Source organism: Pyrgilauda ruficollis, unplaced genomic scaffold (genome assembly GCF_017590135.1).
Source record: "Pyrgilauda ruficollis isolate IOZ18807 unplaced genomic scaffold, ASM1759013v1 scaffold1, whole genome shotgun sequence".
In the NCBI taxonomy this organism is placed as follows: domain Eukaryota; kingdom Metazoa; phylum Chordata; class Aves; order Passeriformes; family Passeridae; genus Pyrgilauda; species Pyrgilauda ruficollis.
This window is the reverse complement of record NW_024508100.1, coordinates 1914748-1928225: the sequence shown is the minus strand read 5'-3', so window position 1 is coordinate 1928225 and position 13478 is coordinate 1914748. Positions and strand designations below refer to the sequence as shown.

General features: G+C 39.5%; 1 protein-coding gene across 9 annotated transcripts in view; it reads left to right on the top strand.

Annotated features, from left to right (window-relative positions):
* The window catches only part of CTBP1 (C-terminal binding protein 1), a 237330-nt gene that overhangs the window by 221113 nt on the left and 2739 nt on the right, over nucleotides 1-13478 (top strand). For all 9 annotated transcript variants that reach the window (XM_041468671.1, XM_041468513.1, XM_041468595.1 and 6 more), the window contains 3 exons: nucleotides 3006-3136; nucleotides 5247-5374; nucleotides 8609-8726. In XM_041468671.1, coding sequence (XP_041324605.1) covers nucleotides 3006-3136; nucleotides 5247-5374; nucleotides 8609-8726 — 377 coding nt within the window. The remainder of the gene's footprint in view (nucleotides 1-3005; nucleotides 3137-5246; nucleotides 5375-8608; nucleotides 8727-13478) is intronic.

The window sequence follows — 13478 nt, the reverse complement described above, 5'->3', positions numbered from 1 at the left end:
ACTACTCTAGAACTGAAGAACTTACTGAACACGTTCCACAGTCATGTAGGATCATGGCAGAAAACTGACAGTACGACACAATTATTGATTTGAGTTTAAGGATTTTGCAAATCCATCACAACATAAAATCAGGATTTGGGATTTAAAACTCTAAAAAATTAAGAAGCTTAAAATGAAACCAAAGAGACCAGAGCTCTGTCACCCTGCCTTGAATATTGTCTTCCGTTGTATGGCTGGGTACATTCAGTGGTTATTACATGGTGAGATGTCTCTTCAAGCAGACATCTAGACCCAAAAAGCATCACATTGAATTCCATGGGACCACGGAGCCTTGGTCACTTTATTATGCAGCAGTTGTGAAGCTGGGGCCAGTTTACCACAGGAAGTTTTTGAGTGGAGACAGAGAAATGTGTTGAGCTTTGGAGAAGGCACAGCACATTAATCAGAGAAACAAACTAAGAAAAACATGTTAAAACAGAGTAATACCATCTGAAACTAAATGCCTGTAATAAACTCTGCACTGGAAAGTGTCTTAAGTAAGCATTTATCTTCCTATTTGTTATCCTTCATGATCAAAGTAAGGATTAATTAAAGTGTTAGATGATAGTTCTTGCTTTGGGTAGGAGTTTGGGTGAAGCACTCTGGATAGTAAAGTGGATGTGAAACCCATGAAATTGTAACCCCTCTGACTGCACAGTTTGTGTAGAGCATATTCTGATTTAGGCTGACAGATGTTGGAGTTGGCCTAGAATTTCTGGAGAGCATTGCATACCATTTTTGACCAATTCTGCATGCTCATGTCATAACCAGTTTTTAAACAAAGTACAGAGAAGTATGCTGTATCTCATTTCACTGGAGTCTCACCCTGAAATTTGTGGAGTCTGAAATGACTTCAAGTGTCTTTGAAAATTTGGTGTCTGTCTTCTTTTAAGTAACTTTTTTAGTGAATTAATCATTATTCTGTAAAGCCATCCTCCTTGTCCTTGTAGTCCCAGAGTAGCTCAGAGAAGTGTTTCAATGAACTTGTGCTCTTGAGACTGAGGTCATCTTTAGTTATACAGATTTGAGAAAAAACTGCAGTTTAAACACAATACTTTTATAAAGCAGCTCTGCAGGTTTAGTGTAGGTGAATTTAACAGATGTCAGCAGTTCAGCTGTGAAGCTCTTTCAAGCTTCCACCCATTGTTAAAGATCATCTCCAGCTGCATCCACCCTGACAGTTTATCATGAGTCACATAATTCATTCCCTCTAGAATGCATTTATGCAGGCATGTTCTGTTTGATTTGAATGTGTCTTAGTGTTAGTTCTGGAGTTTTGTAAATAGTCCTAAAATGAAAACTCAAGCAAGATTGGACAGAAGATTTTAGCAGGGTTCACTTTAAGTAAAATGTTCATGTCCTTCAGAGGGCCTGCAAATACACCAGGCTGTACTTACAACTCAAGTTACCAGTTTGCACAGAAGGGGGAAGGGTATTTGAGCTCCCACGAGCCTTTATGGTGTGTCTGCACAGCTGTGAGTGGCTCTGGGGTGAGCCCACCTGTGCTGGTTTTGGTTCAGTTCCTACAACTGACCCATGAACTGGAGATGTAGTGATTGTTCCCATAAGGAATCTCTTCTTGTTACCAGACCAGCTTAAGATCCTGCCCCAGTTTCTTTGCTGTTCTGATTCCAAATTAACTACGTGAAGCTGAGAGAAGCATCCTTTAGTTCTGCTCCTGTAAGTGGAGTTTGGTTCTGCTGTATGAATGGATCTCCTGTAGGCCCAGGAGTCTGCAAATGGAGAGAGACAGGGCCACATTAAACCTAGAGAGTTGGCAGTTGGCCATTAAAATAATGGTGTGTTTTTTTCTTTAGAAAACACTGCAAGCATGTGCATATAGTATTCCATATGACCTCATTAGAAAAAAGCAACCAAAACTGACGTATTCAGACCTCCTTGTTGTTGATGAACTTGGCATTTTGAATCAGTATTTGAGCATAAAAATCTATTTACCTAAGGTTTAGTTTGATGTGTAGGTTTCATGAAGCTGAGTTGGTGTAAAAATGTTGGGTTTTGCTTATTTGTATGTTGAGAGACAGAGTCAGTACAAAATGAGATTTTCATAATTCATCTTCACCATGGTTCCTGCTCTGCATTCACTTTCCTTCATGCACACAGAGGTGTTTGAGACATCTGTCAAAGATTAAATACCAGGGTGGCTGGAAGCAGGATGTTGTAATTTATGTTTATTTCAGTACCATTTCTCTTATTTAAACTGCCACTTTGTTTTCAAGTTGTGGATGTATTATGGTGTAAATTGTTGTCGTTCTCCCCATACTGATTTTATGTCATCTACAATGCTAATCTGCACAATGCACAGCACAGCTTCTCTCCTGGGCACACAGCGTTCTCAACCAAATTCATTTTCATGCCTTTTAATTGAATAATAGAAGGATTCTTTAGACCTTTATTTGAAAAGTCTCACAGGGGAGGAGGAAGCTGAAGTAACAAAAATAAATAATGCATGTATCTACTGTGTTTTGGCAACTAAAGGGAAAAGTGTTTGAAAATCCAAAGGCATTGATTTTTCTGAAAAATTCATGTAGGCTTTTATTTGTGTGAAAGTTGAAAGCCACAAAATATGAATTTGTTTAAGAATGTGCTGTAGTTTCTGTCTCATGCAATTTCACAGTGAAATAAAAAGGCATAAAATGATCTGTCACTTTCATATGCACAGTTGTATCTTTTGATCATGGTACTGCACAATATCTGAAACAGTGCTTCTATTAAAAGACACTACTTACAAGAAACAAAAGGTTATTAAGTGCTGTGAAATAGCATTTTATGTTAGAAGCATCACATTTGGTGGTACTTTCCAATGGAAAGGGAAGACAACTGTTACAGTTTAAACCAGCTGAATAGCCTTTGTTGTAATGGATGCTTCTTTTGAGTAAAAAATAATGCCACAACGATTTTATTTCATTTATTTTTATTTCATCATTCTTGTTTTTAACTTTCCCTAGATGAGACAAGGGGCTTTCCTGGTCAACACAGCTCGAGGTGGGTTAGTAGACGAAAAAGCACTTGCACAGGCCCTGAAGGAAGGAAGGATACGAGGGGCAGCCTTAGATGTACATGAGTCAGAACCATTCAGGTGCTTTTCCTTTTCTTTTCTTTTTATTTTGTTCACTTTCTTATTTTTAAGTCTTAGTGCATGATACAATCAACAGCAACAAGTAAATTGAGTTTTCTGTTCATTTGGTAGCTAAATACTCCTTAGCAAAGCAACATGAATCTGTGCAGCACTGGACTAATGCGAATGTAGATGGAGTTTGTGTATGTGGTTAGAAGTGAAAAAAGTGACGTCCAAGATTTAATTCCTTGAAAAGAAATAGAAAACAAAAACTGGGTTTATTTAATAGAAATAGCAGAAACCTGAGTTCAAATCCTGGCCACGGCTTTGGCCATGGCTTTGAGGAGAGTGCACCTTTGCCACTGATGCAGCCCTGGAGCCAGTTCATGCCTGAACAGGATCTTTCAAAGGCAAAGAACTGAGATGTGGTGTGAGAAGTGCTTTATGACACCTTTCTGAAGCAAAAAGATATTTGTCCAGATTGCCTCTGCAGGAAATGTGTGTAAGAGGTTGCAAAAAAAGTTTCAGGAAGGCTGTCGGAGTGCAGGTTTTGTTTTGTTTTCCCCTTTATAAGGGGAGTAGTAACTCTACTGTCAGTAGCAGGGCTGGTAGCACAAGCCTGAGTTTTTGAATTACTAAGTCCAGTGGTTCAGGCAGAAATGCACCACTCCCCTAAGTGGCATTGGCATTGAGATATCAGCACTCCTCATCAAAATGAGCCTATTTCAGATGTCCTTGAGGCTTCAGAACAGACTGCTGTAGCTTAGTCCTTGCATGTGACAAGCCTTTTTCAGGCTGGGCAGGGAAAATTGTTATTTTTAACTGGAACAATCTACATAAGTTTTTGAAGAAGAACAGATTCAGGGCAGGTTTTAAAGACTGGAGAGAGGACAGTATCTCTCATTCCAGCTTGAGGGGGAAATAGAACCTTTGAAAAAATAGAATAATATCCTTTTAGTCAGAATTTTTATACCTACTGAGGCATGATGTCACATCACAAATAATTAATTTTATTTATGCATACCCTGGATTCATTTACTCCTAAAGGTAGTCATTACAATGCAGTAGTGCTGTGCAAAGCCAGTGTAGCAGCTCAGGGGACTTGCAGCTCCATACATTTTTCCAAATTCCTGTCTGGGATCTGCACAAGCAGCCCACTGCACATCTAGGAAGCCCCATTTAGTGCATGGAGATGCCATGTGCAGAGATTCAGCTGCAGGATTACAGCCACAGTTTCCTTTGGCTGCAGTGCTGCATGTCTATCTCATTGCAGCATGCAGCTCTTTAGGCAAGAGTTTTGCCAGATATTTTGGTGTTTGTTGAACTACAGATGAAATCTATCATTTTATGAATTATGATCAACTCTGAAAGCACGCTTTTGTCTTAAAATATTTGCTCTCCTGTTACAGTTGACTGCAAGATTATTAAAACTGGAAATGAATAGGAGGAGCAAGTTTCCATTATTATTATTATTTTTAGTTTCTCTACTTCGTATCTGTGATAACGCTTCTACACAGATTCATTGCTTTCCCTAAAAAACAATCTGTAAATTTCCTTCTTTCTGTGGAGTTTCTGTAAAGGGATGGGAAAGAAAAAATAGTTAAAAATAAAATTTAAAATCCTGAATTATCCAGAAGGCATTGAGGCTGATGATGGACACACTTCTGATTTGGAAATAATTGTAAGATATTTTTTTTCTTTAAATGATTATATGTCATACTGACAGAAAGAGCTTTTTTAATTAATGCAATAAAAGTGAAATTGTGCTGACCTAGACAAATGGAATGGCATCCTAAATTAATTTGGGTTTTCCTTTATGCATTTCTGCCCCAGAACTGGAGTGGCAGTGACTGTAGTTACAGTAAGTGCATTGGACAGAAGCTAATGTTGCTGCTATACTTAAGTTCCACCCTTTGAGTCTATAAAAAGTGATTGTTGCTTATTTATACCCTAAATAGTACATTAAATTAACAGAATTATAAACAAACTCAGTAAGAAATAGAAATGCAATTCTTTTGCCTTGTAGAAATTAATCTGTGTATGTACAAATCCATCTGGATTCGCCACCTTGCTTTTCCCCTTGCCCCCAATATTTTTTTGTCATTTGATCTTGTTTTAAATTTTCATTTAGCTTTAGTCAGGGCCCCTTGAAGGATGCACCAAACCTGATCTGTACCCCACATGCAGCCTGGTATAGTGAGCAAGCCTCAATTGAGATGCGGGAGGAAGCAGCACGAGAGATCCGAAGGGCGATCACAGGTACTGACTCACGTTGTTGTTATTATTAGCTCCTTCACTGTGCAGTTCTTTTTAAGAAACCTATGTCTCCAGTCTTGAAAGATGCCTGAAAGAAGCAGCCTTGGGTTTTGTTTCTAATATTTGGAGCACAGAAATCAGCAAATGCTAAGTCTGTTCTCAGAATTGGAACAAGTAATTTTGGAGGTTCTTTGCAATTACAAAGAGAAGGCAGGCATTGCAGAATAAGTACTTTTTGCATGTAAAGGAAATGTATTTATGTGTGAAAAATCATCTACTTTTTTCTTTGTTGCATATAACTATTACCCATTGGTGGATTTGACTTCAAGTCCTCCTGGTATTGGTGGTATCTTCCTTAGCTTTTCCTAGGTGCTCCTTTATACTTGTCATGAGCAGTTCTCTATGTAAAGTTTTCAGCATTTTGTTGGGAGGTTATTCTATTTTAGATGTTCCCCTCTTTAAAGCCTTGCTAAAGAAGTCTGGCATTTTAAAGGACAGAGTGTCTTTGTTATATAACTGCCATGTAATTGTAAACTGCTCACATAAGAGAAAACAGCTACGTCTCGAACATGCACTGCTAATAAATAAAATGAGAGGACTGAGCCATTTGGCATGGGTTTGAATCCCTTGTAGCCTAAAATAAAAGGGAGGATTTTCATACTGGAAAATGATTCATTAAGCACTAATGTTTTCCCTTTAGCTGGACTTTGCTGTGTCCCCCTTGGCGATACCGTCTGAATGCTCTGCAGACATGCAGGGCCGTCTGTGTCACCTTGAGAGTAGTTCAGTGCCAGCACATTGCTCTGTTACACAAAAAGCACTGGCAGTAGCCTTCCCTCTGCCTTGTGCCTAGAGAGGCCAAGCAATTTAGTTTCATTTATAGCCTGTGCAGAAAGAAGATTCTCTTCTGGATGCTAATTAAAGACACCTCTTAAACTCCTGAGCTGAATTGTCCTTTACTGGATAATTTCACTCTGTTTTAGAGGTGACCTGAAGAGCCTGACCATCCTTTTCTTGGAATTGGTCCTTGTGGCTGTAGTCCAGAACTCCAGTGGTACATTTGTTTGTTTGTCAGGGTGTTCAGTGACTGTTGCCTGCTCCCAGATAGCTCCGGGAGAGATTGCACAAACCAGTACCTGCATGGGGGAGGATTGATGTGCAAATCAACATCAGTAGGCTATTGTCTGAAAATAAAGAAGAGCCAGCTATCCAGAGCTAGTTTTATGTCAAATTTGTGCAGTAGCCCAAGCATATGTGCTTAGGAAGGCAGACCTGCAGTTCCTTCAAGTGTGTGATGGTGCTCTCAGCGATCTGGATCGTTGATTTGTATCGAAGCTGTCAGCACTTCAGTGTTTGCATATGGTTTTTAGTAAGATCAAACTGAGACCAGCATTAAGGAGGTGAGAATGACATTGAATTGCAGTGAAACAAATGTAGGAAAGATACAGGAAATGTGGGGTAAAGCTGGATATATGAAAACCATAGGGGAGCACAAAGAAGAGAGGGCATAGAGAGGGAGAATAATTGGAAAAAGGTGTGAAATGTAGGAATGAAGGCTGTGACTACCATCTGACAATAAAAATGTTAAGTGTTTCTGCTGTTGCTTAAAAGTCAATGGTGTTGTGATGTGTAAAACAGAAATAATCAGCAGAGATTAAATACCTTGAAATATATTTCTAAACTTGAAAGCATTCCAAGTGTGAAGTAAGGAGGACCACTGGAATGGATGTAAGAGATAGGCAAGCATGGCAAGTGAAAAGATCGTTAGAAGTTTAAAATAAAAAAACCCTGGATTTTGAGGGGAGAGTAGTAGAACATGCCTATAGAAGTTAGCAAAATGAAGAATGAGGTGGGCAAAGAGGAAGACAGGATTGAGAAGAATGAACATCAGAAGAAGAAAGATACTGTTTAAATTTGTGGACAGTTCTGGCAGAAGTTTAGATGGATGTGTATTTCAGCTACAATTTGAAGATGATTTCTAGATGGTTGGAATTCACCTGTAATGGGGCATGTACCTCACCTTGTTCAGTTCTGAGCTAAAAGCCCTTTCAGCTTGTGCACAGGAGATGTGATGGATTCAGGGACATCAGCTGAAGTTATGGAGTAACACCTATTTGATGGTATTCATTGCATGAAAAGCAGTTCTGTGAAAAGGTTTTTTACAGCCCCATGGTGGCCAGGCTGATGGATGGAAAGAGCAGGCAGAGATAGTGAAGTCCTTAATCAAATTTCCAGTAGGAAGCTGGAGACAGAAGGCTGAGTTCTTTAATGATGAAGCATGGTCAGTTTTTGAAAGGGTTTCTGGGATTCCACTGCCAGCAGTGGCAGGGGTGGACTCAGAATTACCTCTTTCTGCCCCTCTGTGCAAATGCACTGTAAGATGGAACTTCAGTGAAGACACATTAAAACAGATGTCAGAAACGACACAGGCTCCAGTTGATCTCTCTCCTGTTAAAATAGGTGGAAACATTCCTATTGCTATGAAGGAAATCTGTGTTGGATCTGCTCATGTCATTTGTAGCAGGGCTGAAGATAGTTCTGCAGAAGACAGTCACAGGCTTGTCCAGTGTGTGCTGAATCAGGCTGACAGATTTTCCAGTCTTAAAACTTCAGCTGTACTTCAGAGGTTAAGGAAAGGTTTTGAAGAAGTGAAGAGAGGAAATTTTGGTGTATTTTCATTTTATGTAGGAATGAAAGGCATGGCTGAGGATTAATACATTGCAGTAAATGAAAGTGAAGAGCAATTTAGATGAAGAAGGGAAAGTTCAGAGAACAGGGAATAAGAGTTGGTCGTATTCAGGTTAATGGCACAATTCCATTCAGAATTCTGAATTGAGTGCTTTTAATTGCTGTTACAGGTGGAAAGAAAAGGAGGAAAGTGATGTTAAGGACAGAAAGCAGGGGGCTAGATTACTGAATATGATTGGTAGCTATGCTCTATATCCAAGTTACAGCTTCTTGGAAAGATAACTCTTACTGATTTTGGTTCTACTGAGACCCTGTATACAATAGATGAAGAGAGACAGGAAAATCAAAATTAAGCAGAGCATTTCAGCCATTATTACCTAAGTCCCAGGCAAAAGGCTACAGCAAGAATCAGAAACAAGCTCTTAGTGTCATTTTATGTATTGATTTAAATACACAAATATTTCTAAGTATTTTTAACATAGACATACTAAGAGTATAAGGCACACAATTTTTATACATTTTTATTTATTTTTCCTTGCTTCATCTTAGGTCGTATTCCAGACAGTCTGAAAAACTGTGTTAACAAAGATCACTTGACTGCAGCTACACATTGGGCCAGTATGGACCCTGGAGTTGTTCATCCAGAGCTTAATGGTGCTGCATACAGGTAAGTGTGCTGAAGAGGTAGAAGAAATACCTCCATAATTCAGTGTAGGTATTCAGGAATAGATAAAAGACCTTCCTATTAATGATTGAAGTGCTTTTGCATTGCACACCAGCTATATTGGTTTTGTAATCGTTGTGTTCAGGAGAATAATCTTGTTTTGCTAGTTGATGTCAGTCATGCTGTGTCTGACTATAAATCCTCTTACAGTCTTTTTTTCCTTGGGTTAGTATGTGAGCAATATGTATTTGTATATTCAAGTAAAACAGTTCTGGTCTTCTCCAGTGTTGCAGTGGAAGTGTTACATTCCTTTTCTGAAGGTAATGATGCATCGGTAGGTTACAGAAAGACTTTCAGTAATAAACTTACATTGTTTTGTGGCCTACAGACACAAGAGAGAACAAGTAACTCAATATTGAAAACAGTGCAACAGCCTGTGGTGATTATGAAAATACGTTTAAAATAGCTTTTTCTAAATTATATGTTTAATTTTTAAGCAGAAGCATTTGAGAGACTTGATCGATGTATTCTCAGTCAACTGTGAAAGCAGGTCTTAATAATTAATAGAAGGGGGCAATTTTTTACATGCACAGTCCTTAGTTATTTTGTTTGCTCCAGGGCCTTTTTCTGTCCCTTTACCCCTAGCAGCTCTTCTAGCAGCAGATTCTTATTAGTAGCCATCTTCAGACAATTTTTCTTTATGAAAAACACCTGCAGTTTTTGTATTTTCCAATATGCTATTTACACATAAGTAGGATGAAAGTGGCAGAAAGCTCCAAATGCCAGCTTAACTCAATGCCTTGAGGAAAGGGGCAGTGCAGTCCTCTCACTCTTTTGTCATACCTCATTATCCTAATCCTCATCCTTCCACTGTCCTTGCTCATGCATCTGCTTTACCTTTGTTGTTCTTCAGGAGGACTCCCCATACTTTTAGTAGAGGGGGGATTCCTGATTTTGTGTTACTCCACATGGGAGCCCAGCTGTGCCCTCCTGAGAAGTGAAGCAAAGTTATCCTGTCCCAGTGACTTGGAACAATCTCATCAGAAAGGGATGGAGGGGTGTCAGGGATGAGTGTCACCACCCTCTGCCACATCAGGAGCCATAAGTGCACCAAGGGAAAGGAATAACTTGGATTTGGTGATCACAGCACTTGAGGATGTTTATTTTTGGAAGTATGCCAATAGCCCTAAATATCTAAGAAGGGTGTTTTTATTTGCTTAAATGAGAAGCTCAAGCACACGTGTTCACACAGCATCTGGTTTCTTGGACTTCAGTTTGGAGTAGTGAGGGTATGGCTGAATGTAATTGGGGCTTAAAGGCAGGTGTTGCTGGACAGGAGGTAATAACTCCAGCCCTGTCATGGCAGTTAAGAACAGGGGTCTGTGCCCAAATAAAATGCAGCTTTTTGTTCTCGTTTTGGGGGTCACAAGTCCAGCAGAAGCAGGCTTTGCAGCCAGAAATTAATTTTAACTTAGGAATGTTTGGGGGAGTTAATGATTTACAAGGTAAAGACCATATGTATTCAATTTAAGCAGGATAAACACAGAACTGAGTGGCTTTTTAAGACATTGTTTCAGTCCATTTTTTTGATAAAGAAAATTTATTGTAAAATTATGATCTAATTATTTTCAAATGCAAAATGGAACTAATTTCAGGAATTTTGAGGCAGGAGTTAATAGTTATACAATAAATGCTAAAAGCTTTTTGGAGGGGCAATAAAATAGTATTTGAATGTGGGTAAAGGCAGTTACTACTGTGTGAAGTGCAAAATCTGCATCACTTGAAGCTCAGGTTTTATGAAGAAATTGGTTTCATTAGCAGTGTTTGCTGATGCTTAATTCCTACCTGGATTAAGTACAGCATTTGAACTGATGGTTCAAACCAAGTTTTTCCATATTTTCTTTGCGATCCAAGATGATGTTGAGCTAAGTGAGTTCTGGAGTCTTTCACAGACAGTCCAATGTTTCAGATGTGCTCATAACTGTATCACACTCAAGTAATTGCATTAGAAGATAAGACCTAGGATAATAATTGATATGTTAAAAAATGCAGATACCTCTTTTGGTAAATTAAAACTAACGAGGCTGTTTTATTTTGGATATATAATTCACTTGTATTTTGATGTAGAACAGAAATCTCAAATTATCAGATGTTATCATAAGCCCAGAACATTCAGCATTAGTCAGCAGATTGTAATCTAGATCATCTGAATATCATCATATTCTGGGGCACACAAAACCATTGACTGTGTGAAATGTAAGACACCCTATCAGCACTAAAGGTCGTGCAAACAGGACCTCTCCCATGAGTAAAGATCAGCAATACTCCTGAGGAGGAATTATTCGTAGTGGTCTTGGTGAAGCAGCATAACATACCCTGATCTTGTGTTATCACCATGTGTTTGTTACTAATCTGCCTGTGAAATAGCCCCCTGCCACTTCTTGTGTCACAGAGCAGGCAGGTCATAGGCACAGAGAAATTCAACAGCCAGTAACAGTGGTTGTACCATTTATAGACATTTGCACACATCTTCCTGCCTCCTGACAGGTGGAGGACAAGGCTGGATATGGCTCTGAGCAACCTGGGTCTAGTGGAAGGTGTCCCTGCCCGTGGCAGGGGGTTGGAACAAAATGATCTTTAAAGTCCCTTCCATCCTAAACCATTCCATGATTCTATGAATACCTGAGTACTGAAGAGGTGCTTGGATGAGAATAGCTGGATGTTGGTTAATTCAGGAGTTACTTCATGTTGAGGTTCTTCACTGGTGATTTTCAGATTCAGTGCATGATAACAGAGTGCACTTAACAATTACAGCTCTTCTAGGACAGACTCAGTTTCTTTAACAGAGCTTAATATAGTGAGTTCAAGGTGCATCTGCCATTTAAAAGATAGATGAGAGTAAAACAGAAATTAATAATGCCCATCTGTTGTAATTAAGGGGGCTACTGTATTTTTCCTCCTAAATTAAGACTACACAGGGGAAGGGGATAAAAGAGTATTAATTAATTCAGAGGTATAGCTGCTCACTTCTGCTTTCACAAAAATTTAGTTCAGTGGACATACTACCTGGAAATCATTTCAACTTACTGCTGCCAGAGGAAGAACATAGAGGGGAACTTCATGAAGTGCTGGAGAGGATGTATTTCCTGGTTAAGAACAGAAAAAATGGAAAGACTAGAAAAGCAATAAATAGCAGCAAAAGGGAAAGTTATATAGAATACATATGCTCATGGGTAGAGGCTTGAGTTTATATGCCCTTTCAGAGACAGGATTTGAGCAACACTGATGATGAAAAAGGGACAGAAATTACAGAAAAAGGATTGCAAAGCAGGGTTAGGAGTGGTCAAGTACAGTTTCTGTGGAGCATGGTATTATCATGTACTAGTGGAGCATGGCTGCTGCCACTGTGTAGTTTTAGGACAAGAAAAACAATTGTGGGGCCTCTGGATGTTACTAAAAGTCTGTAGGAAACCTGTACCTCAGGTGAGGTGCTGGCAGGTAAAATCCTGGTGATTATGACTTGATGTCCATGGGAATGTCCTTACATACATATATTTGGATATTTGGAGTTCAGAGTGGAATTACAGATGTGCAGTTTGAAATGTTCAGTGTGCTCACAAGGTAAGTTAGTGCTCCTGATCCAGCACTGTCCATTTTCACAAGGGGAGGCTCTGGCTTTTCTTCCTGAGGAAAACACAATTGAAGAAGTTGCTCTTCTCCTTGACTTTTTTCCAGCTCTGGTGTGTTGATACTCAGGGAATATGTTGTTAGAAAGTAGAGATTGTGTGTTGAGAACAGCTGCAGTGTTGGACTTTTAAATGGAAATTTGTGTCGTGTTGTGTGTCTTGCAAAGCACCTAGAATAACAGAAAAGCTGTTTCAAAATTAAATTTAGGTAAAACAATACTGTCTGACAGTTTTCATAGGCATTGAAGCAAATTTGATTAATAAGATTCAAATGAAGTTACTGAAACAAGCAACTAATTCCATTAGCAACTGCAAATTAATTCCAAGGAACCTCTGTGGAGAGGGAATTAGCATAGGAAGCCCTGTAAATATGTGTACAATTGGGAACAAAGTTATCTGGCCTGCAGGTGGTGTGATCAGTCACAGCCTCGTTACCCATCCCAGATTGCAGTCAGTGTTGTGGTGTGTAGGAGTCTTTGCCAGGATGACCAGACCAGTGTGTGGTGTCCCTGTTGTCCCTGTGCCATGTCAGTCCTGCCGAGCCCCTCTGGTTCTGTGTTTCCAAAAGTGGTTCCCGTGATGTTTCTGTGGTGGAAGCAAAAAAACAAGTCAGTGTTCTTGCATCCAGCTTTTTTCTCCTGAGTCTTGCCTAAGTTCTGCACTAATTTTCTGCCAGTTTGAGGGAACTTGGGATGAGTAGCAAAAATATGTATCACCATGGAAAAGATGCAGAAATGGGGTGAAATTCCCTGATGCATTGAGCTGTGATGAGGAGAAAATCAACAGCAGAATAATGTACTTGAAAAGAAGCTTGACAAGTGCCTTTTGTCCCACATAGTTCTGTGTAAATACTTGGGAAGCAAAAGCTGCAGTGAGTGGTGGTTTTTTGTGTTCAGGCTTTCAGATGGATAATGCCCTCACCAGGATACTTGGATGGGCAGGGTACAGCAGGAGAGAATGAGGGAAATGAGGGAGGAGTGTGCGACTTTATGATGAGGAGGGGAGGCAGAGGGTCAGTGCTAAGTGGCCAGTGTGACATAATTTGCAAATAGGCATTGAGGTATTTGAC